Below are 21335 nucleotides of genomic sequence, written 5' to 3'. Positions count from 1 at the left end.
AATAACACGTAAAATTAATAATAATAAAAATAATAAAATAAGATAATAAAAAACAGAGCCAAATAATCAAATTAAATAATATTTACAAAGTCCTTATAAAATTTCAGTTTTAACAGTTTTTGCTGTAAACATTTTGTAAAGTAGTAATAAAACTATTTAAATTTCTGCAATTTAGGTAGTGATGAAGAAAATTTAGATTCGTGAACATAATATTTACACAGTAAAATGAATAAATTACCTATAAAATCTATGTTATGTTTGTCATGAGAAAAGTAACAAATTATATCACACATGGAAAAAGTCATGTTAAACTTACATTTTGATGAAAAATAGATGGATAAATCAAACTAAAACACATTCACATGTGGGCATTTGACAAAAAGATGATTAATCGATCTGAATGAATGAGTTAGGATTACCGAATTTAGATACAATCTCATTTGTTGGGTAGATGTAAATGTAATTCTTTAATTTTGTTAGGAACACACCATTTTTAAGGTAAAAGACAAGTTTTTTTTTGCAATTAATTTTATCTATTAGAGAATTCCGAAGAAATTTTCCCTTTGGAGTGATTTTTTTGTGCGGGGAGAAATTGTGAACGAAACATAGCCAAAGAGCCTAATCGTGAAATTTAGAAAATTTTATAGAGAGTTTGGATGGAGAAAAATTACAAGTTAACAAAAAATTTGAGACCTCCGATCTTTTTATATAAATATGTGAGATAAAGTACCAAATCAAATCTTTTGCTTTTATTAATTTTAGGAAGAAAATTTAGCTCTAGTCATGAAGAACTGTTTTTAGAAATATGAATACCAAGATATTTAATATTTTCTTTAATAAGAATATTTACTGCCGTTGTCATACTACAGATTTGGTTTAAAGATTTTGGCCCCGATGACGTTCCATATTTTGTCCGAACTGGCTTTCCATACTCTGCGTTGTATCCCACAAGTCCCACCCTAGGTTCGTGTTTCGAAACATGAAGGAAAACTCGAAACTACTGGAAAGAAAATTGTTGGTGCCGTTAGACCTCAAGGTGATTAAAAAATCACTCCACCCGCTTAAAGCATGTAAAAACTTGACTCTCGGAGGTTGACTTTCTTTTCTCTCAGTTTTAAGCAAATCAAGTGACAATTACAGAAGACGACGCACAATCAACAAGATTTTTTTCTGAATAGAATTTGTGGAGTTCCCTCATATAGTCATTGAAACCATCATTTTAAAAGCGTAACGTGAATACTGCCGAAGCACTCGAACAGCTAATATGGATTCACTCTCTGTAAAGGACATTTCTTGTCCAATATGCTGTGAAATCTTCAAGTCGCCAATTCTTCTGTCATGCAGTCACAGTTTCTGCAAAGAGTGTATTCAACAGTTCTGGAGAACCAATATTTCTCGGGAATGTCCCGTGTGCAGGAGAAGATCCTCAAAAGACGATCCTCCGAGTAATCTCGTGTTAAAAAACCTGTGCGAGTTGTTCGAGAGGGGCAGAAGTCATGAGAGCTGTTCTTCATCCGGGACCGAGGAATTCTGCGGTTTACATAATGAGAGACTCAAACTCTTCTGTCTGGAGGATAAACAGCCTGCGTGTTTAGTGTGCAGAGATTCAGAGAAGCACGTCAGGCACACATTCAGACCCATCAGTGAAGTCATTTCATCATGTAAGGTATGGTTTCATATATTCACATGTCTTTCTCTTATATTGGAGCTACTTCATATATGTACACCATCATAGCACTGTATTTTCTGTATAAAGCCTATACATAGCCTGTGTGTGTGTGTGTGTGTGTGTGTGTGTGTGTGTGTGTGTGTGTGTGTGTGTGTGTGTGTGTATAATATATATATATATATATATATATTATTTGTATTTATTATTTTTTTAATATTAGGTGGAGTTGGACTTTTTACAAGAGAAGCTTAAACACAGAAAGAAGATTAAAGTACAATGTGAAAAAACACTTCAACACATCAAGGTGAGGAAACAGAATACGAAAGTCAAAAGATCTTCTTTGGATATGTGAAGGATGTATTTCTGCATTTTTGATTTATAATATTCATATACCATTAACAGATTCGAGTTTATTATGGTTTACCTTAGGGTTGTGGCTAGACTCCGTGTACCCCAGTAAAAATCTAATATAAAAGCTTTGGGTTATAGGATTGATTTCTGTTATTTATCTAGCTATCATTCTAATGCTTTTACAGATGTGGGCAATGAATACAAAGGGTTCACTTAAAACAAAGGGAAACTAAAAAAAGGGGATAAAAGTAGGGGTAGATCTTTATTGCTAGCAACATCTCTGGTTAAGATTCTGTTTAGTGTGTTGTAAAATAACAACCAACAATCAGCTTCTGGTTCATTAACCCCATCTACATGGTCCCTTTAAAGCAGGAGTGCCCAAACTAGGTCCTGGAAGGCCTGTGTCCAGCAGATTTTTGCTCCATCTTGCCTAAACACCTTCATTAGTTGCATCAGTTGTGTTTAATTAGGGTTGGAACAAAACTGTGCAGAGCTGCGGCCCTCCAGGATCTGAGTTTGAGACATATGGTTATGTAACGGAGGCCAGCTAGTAAGTGCTTTGCAGGTAAACCTCACATCTCTGACCTCTAAAGGTGCTCTAGTGACAGACGCTATAAGCCATGGTTTTTAGCCTCCTTGTTAGAGCAACCGACTCTCATGCGGGAGATCGCCGATTTGATACCAGCTCGGAGTGGGTTGGGTGGCGTAGGACCGGCGAGGTTACATTTGTGCTGTGACCTGGATGGGAGTGAGGTTTAGGAGGGTGAGTCTAATAGAGGCCAGGTAGTAAGTGCTGTGCAGGTAAACCCCACTCCTCTGACATCTAAAGGTGCTCTAGCACCAGACGCTAGGGGCCATGGTCTTTAGCCTCTTTGTTAGAGCAATCCCATGCGGAAGATCCCGGTTCGATACCAGCTCGGAGCGGGTTGGGTGGCGTAGGACCGACGGGGTTACACTTTAAAGGGATAGTTCACCCAAAAATGAACATTTACTCGCTATTAACTCACCCTGAAGTGGTTTCAAACCTTTTTGAGTTTCTTATTTCTGTTTAATCCAACATGAGATATTTTGAAGCAAGCTGAAAGCCCTAACCATTGACATTCACAATAGGAAAAACAAATATAGAAATCAGTGGTTAAAAGTTTACAACATTTTTCAAATTGCATTTCTTTTGTGTTCAACAGATGGAAGAATTTTTTGGGGGGTTGAACTATACCTTAAACTTAATGTTTATTTTAAGTTAATATAGGGTCGCATTGCAAAAAAAGCCTTTAGCATGCTGAAGTGTGAATTGTCATTTCTACTGATTCAAGTATGTAATCTATATGTAAATACATTTGTAATGACACATTTGTAAACTTTTTTTGTTTGTAATGTATTTCAGTTGAACTATATTACTTTTCTGTTCAATCCTGTTTATAGTCTATTGATGTGTGCTTTTATTGAAGATGATTGAAGTGAATGTAATGTGATTTCAGTCTCAGGCCGAGCACACAGAGTGCCAGATTAAATTAAAGTTCGAGAAGCTTCATCAGTTTCTCCGAGATGAAGAGGAAATTGCAATGACTTCACTGAGAGAAGAAAAGGAGCAGAAGAACCAGAGGATGAAGGAGAAGCTTGAGGAGATAAACGAACACATCTCAGTTCTTTCACACACTATCAGAGACATGGAGGAGATGATGAATGCCAATGAAGTCTTGTTTCTAAAGGTCTCGTTTCACATAATTAATTCAGTCATTAATCATTTGATTGGTTATATACTAAATTGTCTCTTTGCTCTGCAGAATTTTTCAGTCACAATGGAAAGGTGAGTGATCTGCTGGTGTCTCGTGTCTCTGTTGTTCTGAAGCTCAAACTCATCACAGTTGTGATTCCTGAATGTTTTGCTAGGGTTCAGAGTTCACTGTCTGATCCACAAATGACTCCTGGATCTTTGATTCATGTGGCGCGACACTTGGGCAACCTGCCATTCAGAGTCTGGAAGAAGATGCAAGACATTGTTCACAACAGTGAGTTTTTAGAGCCGTAACATCCTTCATGTATGAACAGCAACGTTTTGGGGTGTAACGATGCACAAAGTTCACGATTCGGTGCGTACTTTGTTTTTTAAGCCACAGTTTGGTTTAATTTTTGTATGTTTAGGGAGAAGAAGTGATAGCTGAATTAATAAAAGCTTTCCTTTGTTCTATGGTTAAAGTAAAAATTATTAACACCTGCTGTAAATAACATTTTTTCAAATATTTCCCAATTATGTTTAACGAAGCAAGATTTTTTTCACAGTATTGTCTATATTTTTTCTTCTGGTAAAAGTCTTATTTGTTTTATTTAGGCAAAAAAAAAAAACTATTTTTCAATTTTTAAATACAATTTTAAGGTCATTATTATTAGCCTTTTTAAGCATTTTATTTTCTGATTGTCTACAGAACAATCAATCATTATACGATGGTTTCTCTAATTAATCTAGTAAAGCCTTTAAATTGCACAATAAGCTGAAAAGTAGTATATTGAAAATTATCTAATAAAATATTATTTACTGTCATCATGGCAAAGATAAAAGAAATCGGTTATTACTAATTAGTTATTAAAACTGTTATGAAAAAAACTTCTTTCTGTTAAATAGAAATTGAGGGGAAACATAGAAGGGGGCGAATAATTCAGGAGAGCTAATAATAGCTTCAACTGTATGCTTTTGAGATTGGACAATATTTGGCTGACATAAAATGGTTTGAAAATCAGAGGGTTCAAAAAAATCTAAATACGAATATAAATCAAACTACTAAATATGACTGAATATGGATTTTGATATATTAACAGTAGAAAATAAACAAAATATATTTATGGCAACATGATCTTATATTCTAATGATGTTTGGCGTAAACATTTTTGACTCAGTATCCTCCTGAGACTCCGCCCTTTGACTTGTGTCCTCTGTAGTGGACATTGCGTTTTCATTAATTGTCTTTGAATTTTTTGAGCTACTCTGTCAAGTCCTGTTGCACTGTTCAGAGGACATCATGGGCTTTTTAGTGATATGTCATTTGATTGGCTGGCATGCTAGGAACCACTTCTTACACTGCATCCAAAATGGCCGACATACAAAAAAAAAAGCACATTTTATGGGAAGGAGAGAGGTATGTAAAATTGAGCTTTTTAAATGTTTTTACTATTATTATTACATTTATATTTGTTTATTAAAGTGTCAGGAACAAAACATTTAGCTTTCAGAGCTATTAACTTGTTTGTGTTTCAAAATATCATCCTTTTTTAAATGTCCACTATAGTGGACACCAGGACCATCTTAATGTAATTAATGACTGCATGTGGCAGAGAGGATTCTTTATAAAATAGTTGAGGGAAACTCTGATTTAAAGTTTATCAGAGAATTAGAGACAATTAGAGCCTGACAATCAGTTTTAAATTGCTTTCATGTTAAATTTGTTTTGGATTAACATCACTTTTTTTGTTTTGTTTTTTTGAGTTCGGCTTTCTTTCAGACGAAGCTGTTTCAGGAATTATAATACAAAAGGAAAAAATGGCTTTTGTTTTGTTTTTGTTACATTAATATTGGATTAATATCCCTTTACAGCCATATCCTGTACAGATTTGTTGTCTGAGTGGCGGTCATTTCAAGCTAAAATTGGTCCTGTGGTCCACTACAGTGGACATGCTGTAAAATTAAAAATAAAAACAAAATGTAAAAACTTTTAACCCAAAGGATGTAGGAAATCACAGAGAAAAAAAATAGAATTCTTCTGGTCATCAGGAGGATGTATTACTAGTCCAGCATAAGACCATCCGGGGTTCTATTTGTGAACACTGTGAACAGTAGAATAAAACAGAATTTCACCTATTACAAAAAGTAATTCTAAATTAAACAAACCAATGGTGAAACTGAATTCTCCTGTAATGTACTGTAAATAAAAATACATACATGGAGTCAGTATGGACCTTCTTGGTGAAAAAGACATGTTTTGCCATATAAAAAATATGTATATGATAATTTTCATTCCTACACTGTTCTACTGAGAGAAAAAAGTGACCTATATAAGGGTGAGCAAATTAACTGGAAATCTGCATTTTTTGCTATCCATTTAAGATTATCCATAAGCTGGAATGCTATAAAACAGGGGTCACCAATCTCGGTCTTGTAGGGCCGGTGTCCCTGCAGGGTTTAGCTCCAACTTACCTCAACACACCTGCCCATAGATATATACATTAGATGTCGCCTACCCTGTTGTTGTCTATTGGACGGAATCCGTCAATAGCGCCGCCATCTTGGTACAGGGTAGCGCTCCTTTGAAATGAATGCGGGACCAAGGTACAGTGGAGGACTGTGGCCATCCAAAGCCAGAGATATACACATATAACTATGATCGAGAGTTTTCCTGGATGTTAGTATGTAATTTTTTTTGTAAAATTACAAATTTTACATCACTTTTACATCACTTTTACAAAAAATTATAATTTTACATCACTTCTACATTGATAGATCAGTGACCGCACGGGCATTCCTGAAAAGAAGCTTGTGTTTTTGTGTACAGAAATGTACTATTCACCCTCCCTGTTAAATTTGATCTAATCCGTGTCCTGAAACACACCTCCTCTCCTGCTTTCACTTCTCATACTGACGGAGGGAGCAATTCGTTTGTGAATGAATCCCCCGAACGACTCTTTCACTAACGTTAGCCGACAATAATACAAGTTTTTGGCAGCGCAGCATCTCGTTGTCATATTTCTTTTGCATTGTTTGCTGATTTTATTAAACAAAACTAGCATAAGCCGAGTGTTTAGTGTGAGTAGGTGCTACTTTGCCTTATGGTGAATGCAGTAAGTGACTGTTATCATCAATAACGTTACCTGATTAGCACAAAAGTTCAGAACATACAAAAACAGAAAAAAAACCTTAATATTACCTATGAAATGTTTTGCCTTTGTGCTTTGTTTTCTTTGTTTGCTCGTTACTACACCCGTAGACAGCGCTAAAGTCCCGCATCTTCACGTAATAACACTGTCTTGACTAGTGCGGTTGAATGACATTTGTCCTGGGAGCACTGTACCAATGTGGCGGCGCTATTGACGCATGCTCAGGGTCCCTATGCGATATCTTGTGTATATATCTATGATGTTTGATTAGGGTTGCAGCTAAAATCTGCAGGACACCGGCCCTCCAGGAACAAGTGTGGTGACCCCTGCTCTAAAACAATGATATTAGCTCTTCCTCAGTGCTCATGGTCAATGATGATTGCATAAATATTGTGTCTCGCCAGCTCCTGTGATCCTGGATCCAAACACAGCTCATCCAGATCTCCTCTTGTCTGATGATCTGACCAGTCTGAGATGCAGCACTGAAAGTGGAGATCTTCCCGATAATCCAGAGAGGTTTGATGAGCATTCGTGTGTTCTGGGCTCTGAGGGCTTTAACTCAGGAACACACTGCTGGGATGTGGAGGTGAAGGAGAGCTCGTCCTGGGGTCTGGGAGTGACTACAGCCTCAAACCAGAGAAAGGGTTGTGATTTCTTTGACTCGGGTGTGTGGAGTGTGCAGTACAGACTGTTTGAAGAGTCTGGTTTTCCAGTTGGGCAGAAGCTGGAGCGGGTGAGGGTACAGCTGGACTATGACAAAGGAAGGGTGTCATTCTCTGACCCTGTAACTAACACACATATACACACGTTCACAACCACCTTCACCGAGACAGTCTTTCCATTCTTATACAGCTTTACTTATCTCTGGATCTTACCCAATTCCTTGTAAAAATGATACCTATGAGCAGTAGTGTGTTTACTGTAGATCCTGCCATAAACCGCTGTTCATAATTACCTATTATGCTTTGCATGTATGCATTAATAGGATGCTCCGAACTTGATTTGTATATAGTCACGCTTGGACAGCTTTGAATTGATCGTTTTAATCTATTCTTCTTGCTTTTAACGTCTTTGAACTAATACTGCTGTTGATCAGCACCACATTCTGGAGTATCACCATCGCTAAAGTCAGGGCCGGAGTGGGACTCAATTTCAGCCCTGGAGTTTCAAGACAGACCGGCCCACCTCAGTTCACGACTGATTCCAATTCAGTTTCTAATGACACTATCACGTCTTTTTCAAGAAAACAGCTGCTTTAGAAATTCAACTGTCCAACAGCCCTAACAGTATTATATGTCTTAACAATAAAAATGAAAACAAAAAAAAATAGTTTTTCAGGTGACATTCGAACACGGGTCCGCGGCATTATTACATAACGTGCTTACCACTGGTCCACAGTGGTGCTATTGCAATGGGAATAAAAAATAAGTAATGACCCTTAAGACACAGCATTACTTTCTTTTGATGGCTTAATCTTTTTCTCCCCTTTTTAGAAGTTGTCAGATTTATTAATGTAGTGAATCGTCAGTTTTCATTGAGCAGATGTATTATTCATTAATATTAATTATTCGAATTCTTATATTCACTAAGGTGCCGCTGTTTGGGGTCGATCGTTACATCATCATCATTAACGTTAGTTAACCTGCGGGCTGCATTGTGCTCACTGGGTTGCGAGAAAATAAATAAGAAGAGCAGCGCTGCGGCAAAATAATGAATAAAAGAGTGAGGCTATGTTCAAATAAATAAATAAATGAAAAAAGTGTGACTGCTGAGAGTGCAAGCAGCTAGGGACACCGGCCCTCGCGGCCAAAAAACAGACCGGCCCACCGGGAATTCTCCCGGTCCTCCTGATTAGCCAATCCGGGCCTGGCTAAAGTGTACTTACTTTTTTTTTTTTTTCAAAATACCAATAAATGGACATTCAGTTAAGCTGTTTATTTGAGTAAGGTACTGCTCTTTTAGCCGCCAGTGAAATGCCCAGGGGACGGGAAAGAAACCCAGTTTTATTACCGCCATTGTACACGTCGTCACTTGCACTGGTGGATTTACTGCTCTGGAGGACAGCTCAGCAGAAGATCTCTTCAGTGTCATGTAAGAGGCTCTGAAGCGAATGTATAACCACTCACTCTGTGTGCACTGGTTATATACTCAACTAATGATTATTCACCAGCACCTGCAGAGCTAAGCTCTGCCAATTCATTGGCATTCTTTGGCCCGTTTTCATCTAGTGATCTTCCATTCATGTCGGAAGACACACTTCAGAGTTTCTAGTGAAGGGGAAGAGTAGCTAGCACAACAGTATGGTATCAAAAGGGTGGAGGGGATAGGCATACAGCTGAATGCTATTGGTTTGCAGAGAATCATAACCAGTGTGTGCAACAAGGTAGCAGAGCGACAACACAGGAATCACTTTTTTTTTTAATACACAACAGAGACATGACACTGTGACCCAATGATGGCATGCAGCAATGAACCACGCTAAACAAAGCTTGCCAATTCTTGTTGCAAACAGCCACATGCCAAGTAGCATGAACTGATCTGCTCTATGTCTTCTATGCACCTCCATCTTCACTACTTAAGTCAGTACTTTCTCTGATGTCATCGTTTTTTTGACACCACCACTGACCCTGCTTGTGTCCTGGGTCTTTATTTGCATACCTGTCACATGCCAGGGGGTGTTGCTCTGTTGGCCCCCTTATCCCCTTTTAGTTTTTATTTGCTGTCTGCTGTTCTTCTAAAATCTAGGTGTTCAGATTGGCTAGTAGAGTTTTCACAAGTGGACCAATCAGAAGAGGATGAGGGTGATTTAAGCGCTCCAGTGATGACTCGGAGCAGACTGGGGGTCCTTTTCTCTTGTCATTGCTCTGTCTTTGTGTGCCCCTCCTGTTCTCTGGTTCCCTTTTTTTTTTTTGTACATCTATTCAGAATGTTCAAGCTAAATCTGCTTAAATCTACTAAAAGGGAAGTAAAAGTGAAATATGTCACGTGACTTACATTTTTACACACACAGTTGATTCTCTGTTAATCCATTAGATCAGAAGCGGGTGCTACCCTTTGTATGTTTGTCCAGTGAGTGCAGTTTAGTGAGGGGCATGTGATGCCAAAGATGCTTTTTTTTCTATTAACATATTTCTCTTTAGTTATTTAGAAGTGTGGAAGGTTGAGTTAGCAGATGTTTAATTTATTATTTTCTCTGATTTGGCGCAGCTTATTTTCCTTCCCTATATCAGGTTTGTTTCAATTGATTTGTTTGCTTTATTTTGCATTTATTGTACACATTGTTAAATTTATGTTGGGTGATTAAATATTCTTTTTTTATCTTTATTGTATTTAAAGCAAACCACTTTTTGCCACGTTTGTTGTCTGTGTTGATCCTTAGCAGCTAATGTCTCAGGGTAATTTGTAAAATATTGGGCTGTCATAATTATGTTTAGCCCTTTTCATCCTCCGAGCCAAACAAGCCATAACAGTACCCCTGCATCAGGCTAGGCCTGGTAAAAGACCATACCTGCCAACACTCCCGTTTTTTTCCCGGGAGTCTCCCGTATTTTTACCCATCACCCGTCCCCAGCCCCCTCCCACCACTTTTGGGATGTCAAATAGGGCATGAAGATTTAAGGGGGTTGCGCAATAGATGCATCGTGTTAAGAACTGTACATTTCTGTCATGACCCCTGGCCTGACTTCTACAGATCTACGGTTAATTTTCTTTGCTCAGTAGAAATACTGAGATTGACTTAATACAGAAAATACATATGATAAATCCCTGAAAAAAGTAAACAATTATGAAAAGCAAATTCAACAATTTCAATTTTAGTAAAGAATTGACAACAAGACACAACTTATCTACTTATGCCTCGTTCAGACTAAACATTTTTTATTGTTGGTTATGACAGCCACTGTCATAGTTTTATTGTTGGTTATGACTGTCACGTTGTTAATTTGGTATCAGATCATGTAGTTTCTCTAAAGATAATCTTGACGTGGTGACCAAATATGCCATGACTACATGTTACTTCCGTGTTTGTGTGATGTGCACAATGTGCATTCTACCATCAAGAAGCTGCATGAATTGCAGTGTATATTTAATTGAATATCAAGTGTTCACCACAGACGCCAGTTTTCCCATATAAGTAATAGGCTTCAGAATGAAAACAGTAGATGAAATGATTCATTCCATTTCAGCAAGATGCACTTCTGGAGATGCAGAAGATGTTTCCCAGTACTAGCTGTAAACAAAGCTACACAAAAACCAACATTATTTAAAATAAAAATGGCATTAAAAATGTCAGTAAACAGCATTTTTATAAAATTCCCTGCACTACAATGTGAATGAGAACACAATAAGTGATTTGTTCATTTACACGCTAATTCCAGCACTCAGCAGGATGCTGAAGCCTTATCTCTTGATCACCATCATGTATTTTATTTTGTCATGGTTCCTCAATGACATATAATACAAGGAAGCATAATGCTGCCGCAAATCCACTTTCTTCCATTTCATGTTTACCTAACAGGACAGCAAACTCTTTTTTTGTATTGCCATTTTATACACCGTACAGAAGAGCTCATGTGTGTGCTCATATTGCTCAACAGCACCAATGATAAGCAATATGTTGTGGATGAGAAACTTTTTAATATGCTAGACTTTCTGTGTTGACTTTGCAGACATATAGCATTGTCATGCAATATGACACATTACTTAAAAAGAAATGAATGAATCTTGCGTCCTGATGCCCATTTGTCATTTAGGCGCTATTCAGATTGCACACATTCTTTCATGATTTCGATAAGATTCGCTTGACAGAATGTCGCGGGGATTCTTAAATGACAAATGACTGATTGATTGCAAAGCAATATGTAGACTTTAGTTTTGAGTAATTTGGCTGGACTGATTTGCTTTGCTGTCACTTTGAGTTTCCAGTCTCTCTTAGCCCCCCTGGATGTACTTACTTTCCCAACATTCTATTTTATTCTTATTAAATAGTTATTTAAGGGCGAGGCAGTGGCACAGTGGTTAGTGCTGTCGCCTCACAGCAAGAAGGTCACTGGGTTGCTGGTTCGAACCTCGGCTCAGTTGGCGTTTCTGTGTGGAGTTTGCATGTTCTCCCTGCGTTCGCGTGGGTTTCCTCCGGGTGCTCCTGTTTCCCCCACAGTCCAAAGACATGCGGTACAGGTGAATTGGGCAGGCTAAATTGTCCGTAGTGTGTGTGTGGATGTTTCCCAGAGATGGGTTGCAGCTGGAAGGGCATCTGCTGCGTAAAAACTTGCTGGATAAGTTTGCGGTTCATTCCGCTGTGGCGACCCCGGATTAATAAAGGGACTAAGCTGACAAGAGAATGAATAAATAGTTATTTAAGTAGACTTTTGGTGGCCGTGTTTCATGTTGAGTACTACTGTATCTACTGATTGGTTTAAAAGAAAAAAATTGACACTTTAAAACATTTCTTAGGAATGTATGCAATCAAAAATAATTAGTTACATTAACAAAGTAATTTGGGCGAATTACTTTCGCAGTGGGTAATGCTGTTGCCTTAAAGCAAGAAGGTCGCTGGTTTAAGCCTCGGCTGGGTCAGTTGGTGTTTCTGTGTGGAGTTTGCATGTTTTCCCTGTGTTTACGTGAGTTTCCTCAGGGTGCTCCGTTTTCCCCCACAGTCCAAAGACATGCTACAGGTGAATTGGGTAAGCTAAATTGTCAGTGGTGTATGTGTGTGAATGAGAGTGTATGGATGTTTCCCAGAGATGGGTTGCAGCTGGAAGGGGATCCGCTGTGTAAAACGTGTGCTGGATAAGTTTGCGGTTCATTCCGCTGTGGCAACCCCGGATTAAAAAAGGGACTAAGCTGAAAAGAAAATGAATGAATGAATGAACAAAGTAATTCAAATAGATACACCACTTGTTATTTAAATGTAGTAACTAGTAATCTATAATCTATTACATTTCCAAAGTAACCTTCCATACACAGATAAAGAGAGCAGGGAAGTGACTGTTGACCAGGAATGAGAAACCTGCTCTACAGACACACCTGTTTTACACATGTGACACAAACACAGCACCAGGAAGCTGTTTTAGTAACAGACGTCTGGGAAAGAGAAACTGAAGTGCAGTTGAGCTGTGTTTGTGTCTTTTGGTATTCATGAGGTAAAATGGCAGAAGCAAGAATTTTTGTGGATCAAAATGAATTCATGTGTTCAGTGTGTCTGGATCTCCTGAAGGACCCAGTGGCCATCCACTGTGGACACAGTTACTGTAAGAGCTGCATTACAGACCACTGGAATCAGGAGGATGAGAAGAAAGTCTACAGCTGCCCTCAGTGCAGAGAAACCTTCAAGCCAAGACCTGCTTTAGCTAAAAACACCATTCTGGCTGAAATGGTGGAGAAACTGAAGAAGACTAAACCTTCTGCTGACGTTTACGCTGGAGCTGGAGATGTGCAGTGTGATGTCTGTACTAAACCAAAATACAAAGCCATCAAGTCCTGCCTGGTGTGTCTGGAATCTTACTGTCAAACTCATTTTGAGCGACATGAGGAGTTTCACTCTCGTAAGCCACACAAAGTGATTGATGCCACTGAACGACTGCAGGACATGATCTGCCGGAAACATGAGAAACACCTAGAACTATACTGCATCACTGATCTACAGTACATCTGTGTGATTTGTAAAGAGTATGAACATAAAAACCACAAAATAGTATCTGCTGCAGCAGAGAGGACAGAGAAACAGGTATGAACTTGAATGATTTGTTTACCCTTACATGAATACCTTTTTAATCATCCACACACTGTCATGTCATGAACCTTTTATTGTTTCCTCGAGGAATCTTGGAGCAAAACAGATCTTCAAATAACTTGTTTGTTTCATAGTGTAAATGACATTTTAATATCTAAAGAGAGAATCTTTTGTGGAATGGAAAGTAGTTTTGGTGGATGTTAAAGGGCACCTTTGGTAAAAAGATATACTTTTTAAGCTGTTTGGACAGACATGTGTGTAGGTAAAGTGTATAGACCATCATATAGGGGTGATATAAACACACTCAGTCCTTTTTTTCCCATTTACCAACATAAAAACGGTGGACCCATTGGAGCGGTTTTCAGAGCAACCGCAACTTGACGTAGGAGTGCGGTCCCCACGCCCACCAATATCAACTGACAGGCGGATCACCATCCTCAGTTTGTTGTTTCACGTCCGCCATTTTCAGTATTTGAGTCAAAGCGATATCATTAAAGGAACACCCTTGCTCTTTTTTTAGATGTAAGGCTCATTGGGCTCAACACAAGATCAATTTTCTCCACATGATCGCTCTGATCAGAATGGACCTTTTACGCAAAAAACGGAAGTACATCAACAACGTGTAAACCCAGTTCCGGTATGAGTTTTTTTGGCGGAGAAATGGCAGCTACTTTAGAGTGTTTTTGGCGAGCCTAAGTTGTCTTCCGAAGTTAATTAAATACGTTATTAAATACGTGCAGTTAAAATAGGGGAGAGCGGGGCAGAACCTAACACAGGGCCAGTTGTAACACACTTGTTTTAAATACTTCCACAGATGCTAGTATGATAAAAATTTGTGTATTTACTACGTCACAGCAATAAATTGTTTAATTATTTAAAAATAATTTTATTTTATTAGTTGAGTTTCGTGAACAGCTTATATTATTAACATTAATTTGTTCAGGTAGAAATGCATAACGGTACACACAGTTGACTAGCGTTAACTAAATACACTATGAACAATCTTACCTGCAGGTGAGATAGAGGTAAAGTTGGTTTTATATTTGCACATTCAGACTTTCCCCTTAACAATATAATTTCTTTAAAGTATTATTTGCAAACTCTAAATAGCGAAATCATATTAGCAGCCAATGACTATCAAAGTACAACATTGTTCACAGTCAAATAACCAGTGTTAATGTTGTTTTCAAGTCATATTTGCATGCTAATTTCGATCGAATATTCAAAGCAACATGGTAAATAATATAGAGACTTCTAAATGAACGAATGTGTGAATATTAAACCAACTTTACCTCAATGCAGGTGGGTGTTAAACGTAACAAGTTAGTCGTGATCCATCCTTACTGCCTTAGCCCCTATGTCGCTATCTGCACAGCATAGCTGTTTAGACGTATGTAGGTTCTGTCATATACTGACTCCCTTCTCAAAGGAGCTGTAAAGTTGTCCCAAGGGAATAGGCTCGGGACAACACCACTCTTCAGGCGACGAACGACACGGCCACCACTGTAAACATCCGGAGCGAAGTGCCGGCTGCAGACATAGGTGCTACCTGTTTTACATTAAAACTATGCCCTTCCTCTCTTCAGATCGCCTGTATCCATTTGGGTTTCAGGTTTGGATCCACAGGAAAAGAATGAAATAAAAGGTAGGGCTGTTATTGGTTGGAAGACGAACAGCCTGGAACACAACAGAAACTGCGATTCTTCGACTCTGCCATTTTTCGTATCTGCCGCTATGATAACAGGAAGTTCTAATGCACTACATTGACGTATTTCCGTTCGAAAAATGCGGAAGTGCGTAGAAGGTCTATTATTGTTTTCTACCTTTAGGTAGGTTTGCAAGCATGTGTACTTTTCATTGCGTCTTCCTTAAACTTCAGTCGTTTGCATTTCTCGCGATCACAGAAGCTCCCTGTGATCTTAACTAGGTCCAGCTGGAAAAGTGCAAGTGCGTTGCCTCATGTGCGCGTCTCTCCATTGGAAATAAAATAACGAACTTGCCTGCAGGTCGCACACCAGAAGCGCTGCTCTGCGTGGCACGACGCTCAGTGCTACACACACAACGGCCCTTCAAGTCGGAGGCTGGGCGCTGCGGACAGAAACCTATGTTTAGAATTCAAAAATGCATGGCGCGTCGATTATGGACACTTCTTGTTTCTGGTGTGTGTCTGGTGTGCCGCGTCGCGGCTTCAAGCAGCGCATCTAGTGCCTCAGTCAAAGTTAATTCAGTGTAAGTGGTTATTAGTCTTGGTGTTTAAGCTCAGCGCTTGAAACTAGCACATAGTTTGCTGTAAAACTATAGGTTGTATAAGACACAAATGATTTTGTGGGAATTTTGCGGGAATTTAAAACTAATTTTCATGTGAAGCAACACATGAAACCTGAGGGGCGGACTGGCAATTCTGGCAAATGGCAGAAGGCCCGGACCACTTTTTAAATGTGGCCAGTCAGTTTTTTTTTTTTTTTTTAATCTGTATTGTTTTTAAAGGCAGGCAACTTTTATCTCTTGCTAGATGTGATATTATGATGATGGTGATAATAACAGTAATAATAATAAAAATAATAATAATAATAGCTAAATGTAAACCATTTGGCCCAATCGGCGATGGCTGACTGGTTTCGTGCAGCCAGAGACTGTACATTAGGTCATAATTATTCATATTTATTCATCAGGTCACCTATAATTGTTTAATAAGTTCATATTTATTCAAAATAAAAATGAGGCAAAGCATAGCATAAGCAGTGATTCAAATAATGATGACACTCGCAGTGAGATTAAATAGTAAAGGAAATTAAAAAGGATGAGAAGATGTGGAATCAGACAGACAATGTGTACAATGTCAACTTAGAAACAAGGAGATATAGACAGTGGCAATAAACGACACTGCAGAGAATGACATATATAGGTATTTATAAATAAAATTATGCTGAGTTGTTGCTAATGCTGCTTGTCCATTTGTGTGTAAAGGTGTGTGCACATTCATGTTACTTTTATTATAAGTAATAGCACACAAACAGTATAAACAGACAGCACACGGACTCGACAAGATGCGCAGATTTTTTATTTATTTATTTGATCTTTTATTCAGATGAATTTGTTATAAACGGGTTGTTTTTGTTTCAGTCACATACATTAAATGTTTAAATATCCATTACGTATGGTTCTGCTTATATTATTTAACCATTTGTACACCATAAAAGTAGTGAATGTGCGGGTCCGTGGGTGGGGCTGTGTCGGTGTGGTAGAGCATGGGCTGGTGTGGCTAACGTTACATTGCCAGGGCTGAATTTTTATCCCGGTCCGCCTCTGGTTTGAACAGTATAACATCCAGTCCATTCTACACCAATACTGGATTCATTAAACATTCAAGTGATGTTTTTGTTATTTTAGTTTGCTATTCTTGAATTTTCCTCCAGAAAGAGCTGAAGGAGATGCAGATGAAGCTCCAACAGAGGGTCCTGCAGAGACACAAAGATCTTCAGCAGCTGAGAGGAGCTGTGGAGACTCAGAAGGTTAGTCTGGAGAAGAAGTTTAAGTCTCACTTTGTGTCACAGGCTGTGTGATTGTGATGTGTTTAACAGCGCTCTGCACAGACAGCAGTGGAGGAAACTGAGAAGATCTTTATTGAGATCATCCGCTCCATTGAGAGACGATGCTTTGAGCTCAAGCAGATGATCAGAGATCAGCAAAAGACTGCAGTGAGTGCTGCTGAAGGGCTCATAAAGCGACTGGAGCAGGAGATTAATGATCTGAGGAGGAGAGATGCTGAGCTGGAGCAGCTTTCACACACACAGGATGACATGCATTTCCTGCAGGTAACAGAGATTCAGTAGAACAGAATCAAGGGGGACCTGAATAATGACTGGAGAATCAGTTTCTTTCAGATTCAATGCAATGATGTCTGTTCCTTACAGATGTTTTATAGTCACATCCAATATTCTAGATTCAAATATAGAGTGCATGGCAAAAACAAGAAGATGTGCTCTTCCTGCTCACTTTATTAGTACCTAGTTATTGCACCTTCTTTTTACTATATACTACTATATACTTTATATTACTCTTCTGTCTTGTCTTTATAACGTGACTTTGTCATATTGTAAGGTGTCCTTGAGGGCTTTGAAAGGTGCCCGTAAATATAAGGTTTTATAATTATAATTAGAATTACCTGTAGGTTTCAAACAAGACTGAAAGACTATTAGTTTGCTCAAGTGTGTGTTTTATTAGGGTTAAAACTAAACTGTTAAACTAAACTGGCCCTGCGGGAACTGACTTTGACACTTGTGACTTATGGTAATTGCTTGAAGTGTGGAGATGAGTTTCGATTTCTGTTTTATGTAGCGTTTCCAGTCTTTCTCCGCTCCTCCTGAATCTGCAGACTTTCAAAACAGTCCGCTTGGTTCTCAGTTTTCTTTTGTTGGGCTGAGAGAATCTGTTCGCCAGCTGAAAGTCAAACTGGAGGATTTCTGCAAAGAGGAGGTCAAGAAGATCACTGACAGAGGTAAAGTCCTGGAGATTCCTCTGCTCTCAGAAATGAGTTCATTCATTTGAACGTGTTTAAATAATTTAATATCATGCATGTATAACAATAGTCTTGCTCTCTCAACATTACATTTACATGGTTCATGTCTGTTGATTTCTGCAGACACATTTACCAACACTGTTCCCGAGACCAGGAATGACTTCCTACAATGTAAGTTGCTAAGAAAATGAGCAGACAAACTCACTGAGTTTGTTTGTGTACTTAAGCCCAATCATAATTTCATTTTTGTTCCCCTACTCCTTCCCTCTGGCCCTTAAAACAGAGTGTGAAGGGGAAGGGCTTCAAAATGTACCCCTTTAGAAATGGGACAGCACTACAACACCAGCACACGTCATCATATGTCATTGCAATCTCTCGCTTTATATAAGGTCGTCGATTGCGACTGCTGTAGTTACTCCAGTTGTGTTATTTATAGGTATTTATCTTCAGGAAATTACTAAAGGCAATGAGCTTGTGACAACATTGACATTATAGCAGACATTGTAAAAAAAAAGTTTATTCCCCGGCACAAGACATTTCTGATAGGGTATATCAGGGTCATTGAGAGACAGATGTGAAAGTATGTTGTGGGTCTACTATACAGGAGTTATTACTGGGGATGATAAATTGTAAAAATTTAGTGTTTTTTGTTTTGTTAAAACTTCGTAATATGAAAAAAAACGAATTTCTGCATGTTCTGACTTCCGTGTGCAGCTATGTAGATGGTGTTGCAAATTTTTAAACCCAAACTTCACCCTGGAGAGCGGATGTCTTGCAGAGTTTAGCTTCAACTTGCCTCTAAACACCTGGAAGGGCGTACTCACACTATGTACAGTTACCTTGAACCGGGCTGAAGAACACTTGTCCCCCCTTCGGTCTCCCCCGACAGCCCGCACTCACATTGCATTCGGGCCTAGGCACGCTTACAACATCGATGATGCGCTGTTCAAGCGCTCTCGCTCAGCACAGTGGAGATTTGAGATGCAGTGACATACAGTCATATATTCTACCGAACAGATCAGCCACTTTTGAGGCTCATAAACAATCATAAAGTCCTCATGCTACAGAAATTAAGAGGTTTGCTAAAGGTGCAACTGTCGTGCAGTTAAGAGGTTTGCGTCTTTAATAATCTACGACAGTTTGAGTTCATTGAACTGTAAGAATAATTAATAAATCCATAGGAAACAGTCCCTTAAAAGTCACGTCTCGTCTTCAGTTTCGGGCCCAAGTGAACCACGATCTGGCACTCTCACTTCTCAAATCATCTAGGAAATGGGCCTGGGCATGGTTCCAATAGCATAGTGTGAGTACACCCTACAAGCGTACTGCACCTGAGCCCAAGTGAACCGTGCTTTGGCACTCCTCTTCCAACTGGGCCAAGGACGGCCAAGTTTATTGCGCCTGAACCCAATTCAGAGCACTCACACCTCTCAAACGATCCGGGAAAAGGGCCTAGCCATGGTTTAGATATCATAGTGTGAGTACACCCTAAGGCCCCGTTTACACTAGTGTGTTTTAGTTTGAAAACGGCGTTTTAGATCAAAAACTATCCGCGTCCACAATGGCGTTTCACCTAGTGTTTCTGAACATATCTCCGTCCACACTGAGTTTAACTGCACAATGGCGCCTAAAACAGACAATAGTACAAACAACGCTCCCATTTCTGTGTCCATGTTGTTGTTTACAGTGAAGGCTGGTCTGTTGTCTTCCGGTAGTGTTAAAGCCATGTGTTATAGTCATGTGATAGGGGCTTGACGAATAAGGGAAGGATACGCAATGACACAAAAGTCCAAATCAGCTAGCGAATGTCTGCAGCCCCGCCTCCGTTTTCAGATGTCTCCGTTATCCCCCATACACACGAATGAAATGAAAGAATGAAATCGGGCTCTCCAGTGTTTCCGAAACACTCCGTTTTCGGCACTCGAAAATTCCAGCGTAGTGTGGACGGATGGCGTAATCGTAGCAAAACTTATGCGTTTCCAAACTAAAACGCATTAATGTAAACGGGGCCTAAGTTTCAGGTATACCTATAGTAGTGAGGACTTGATTAGCTTGTTTAGGTGAGTTTAATCAGGGTTGGAGCTAAAATAGGACACCGACCCTCCAGAACCAAACTTGGTGACCCTTGATGTAAATAATAATTTGTAAATAATATCTTTTTTCTCCTGTATTGAGACAAACCACTGATTTATTGATCAGATGAAGAGAAGACATGGTCAGTCAGCTTCATAATTCTTGATTCTTTTGATTTCTCTTCTCCAGATTCCCATAATTTCACTCTGGATCCAAACACAGTGAATAAATACCTCTGTCTGTCTGAGAACAAAAGGGTGATCACTGATATTGATGCAGTCCAGTCATATCCTGATCATCCAGACAGATTTGATGATTGGCGGCAGGTGTTGTGCAGAGAGAGTGTGTGTGGACGCTGCTACTGGGAGATTGAGTGGAGCGGTAAGGTGTTAATATCAGTGTCATATAAGAGCATCAGCAGGAAGGGAGGAGGTAATGACTGTGGATTCGGACAAAATGATCAGTCCTGGGCTCTGTTCTGCTCCTCTGACAGATACTCATTCAGACGAAATAAGACAGACACTGATCTCCCAGTAAAGTCCATCAGCAGTAGAGTAGGAGTGTATGTGAATCACAGTGCAGGAACTCTGTCCTTCTACAGCATCTCTGACACAATGAGCCTCATCCACACAGTCCAAACCACATTTAGTCAGCCTCTGTATCCTGGCTTTGGTGTTTATGGATCTGTGAAGCTGTGTTGATGAAGCAGAATGGATTATAAAATTTAACAGAAATGTCTTCCAGAGTCTCTTATTTTCTTTTCGTGCACTACAACTTTATGTACTGTAGACCGTAAGATCAATGTGTGTGTCCTTCTGAGAATTTGTGTCTGCACTTTTCTTATGTGTAAATGTATTTTTTATTCTAGTGATGATTAAATGTTTCATTATTGCCATCAACACTACATTTTAGATTGTAGTTGGAATAATCAAATGTTCGACCATACATGGATTATAAATTTATTTCATTTTCCTTCAGCTTAGTCCCTTTATTTATCAGGGTTTGCAACAGCGGAATGAACTGCCAACTTATCTAGCATTTGTTTTACGCAGAAAATCTCTTCCAGCTGCAACCCAGCACTAGGAAACACCCATACATCCTCGCGTTCACACACATGCGCTACGGCCAAT

The 21335-nt window shown here is 39.0% G+C and overlaps 3 protein-coding genes across 8 annotated transcripts in view; 2 read left to right on the top strand and 1 right to left on the bottom strand.

Moving 5' to 3' along the window:
* The first annotated feature begins 956 nt into the window (after positions 1-956).
* trim35-39 (tripartite motif containing 35-39) overlaps positions 957-21335 on the top strand; it is a 38871-nt gene continuing 18492 nt past the window's right edge. Inside the window, exons 1-6 of one of the 3 annotated variants that reach the window (XM_087305813.2) lie at positions 957-1666; positions 1890-1973; positions 3499-3729; positions 3805-3827; positions 3911-4029; positions 7288-8818. In XM_087305813.2, coding sequence (XP_087161939.1) covers positions 1265-1666; positions 1890-1973; positions 3499-3729; positions 3805-3827; positions 3911-4029; positions 7288-7772 — 1344 coding nt within the window. In that variant the 5' untranslated portion in view covers positions 957-1264 and the 3' untranslated portion in view covers positions 7773-8818. 3 annotated transcript variants of the gene reach the window in all.
* On the top strand, positions 10222-21095 carry ftr58 (finTRIM family, member 58). 4 transcript variants are annotated; one of them, XM_087306528.1, is made up of 7 exons: positions 10222-13607; positions 17030-17125; positions 17207-17428; positions 17952-18111; positions 18256-18303; positions 20395-20586; positions 20699-21095. In XM_087306528.1, exons 1-7 carry the CDS (start codon positions 13029-13031, stop codon positions 20740-20742), a joined length of 1341 nt encoding a protein of 446 aa, XP_087162654.1. In that variant the 5' UTR covers positions 10222-13028; the 3' UTR covers positions 20743-21095. The 4 variants fall into 4 exon arrangements, with proteins under 4 accessions (XP_087162654.1, XP_087162653.1, XP_087162652.1 ...); XM_087306527.1 differs by having other exon boundaries at positions 17195-17428; XM_087306526.1 differs by having other exon boundaries at positions 20395-21095.
* si:ch211-117c9.5 overlaps positions 16712-21335 on the bottom strand; it is a 64944-nt gene continuing 60320 nt past the window's right edge. The window contains exon 9 of the transcript XR_015523139.1: positions 16712-16919. The gene's annotated coding sequence lies outside the window, so the exon portion shown is untranslated. The remainder of the gene's footprint in view (positions 16920-21335) is intronic.

Source organism: Danio rerio, chromosome 23 (assembly GCF_052040795.2).
Source record: "Danio rerio strain M-AB ecotype USA chromosome 23, GRCz13ab, whole genome shotgun sequence".
NCBI lineage: Eukaryota > Metazoa > Chordata > Actinopteri > Cypriniformes > Danionidae > Danio > Danio rerio.
The sequence above is the reverse complement of the archived record's forward strand: the minus strand, read 5'-3'. Positions and strand labels throughout refer to the sequence as shown.

What these genes read in the sequence shown, in the direction of transcription:
- ftr58 (XM_087306525.1), top strand. Translation starts at nt 13,029, where the DNA reads ATGGCAGAAGCAAGAATTTTTGTGGATCAAAATGAATTCATGTGTTCA. An exon ending in CAGAGAGGACAGAGAAACAG is followed by an intron (nt 13,608 to 17,029) that starts GTATGAACTTGA and finishes ATTTTCCTCCAG; the next exon opens with AAAGAGCTGAAGGAGATGCA. An exon ending in GAGCTGTGGAGACTCAGAAG is followed by an intron (nt 17,126 to 17,194) that starts GTTAGTCTGGAG and finishes TGTGTTTAACAG; the next exon opens with CGCTCTGCACAGACAGCAGT.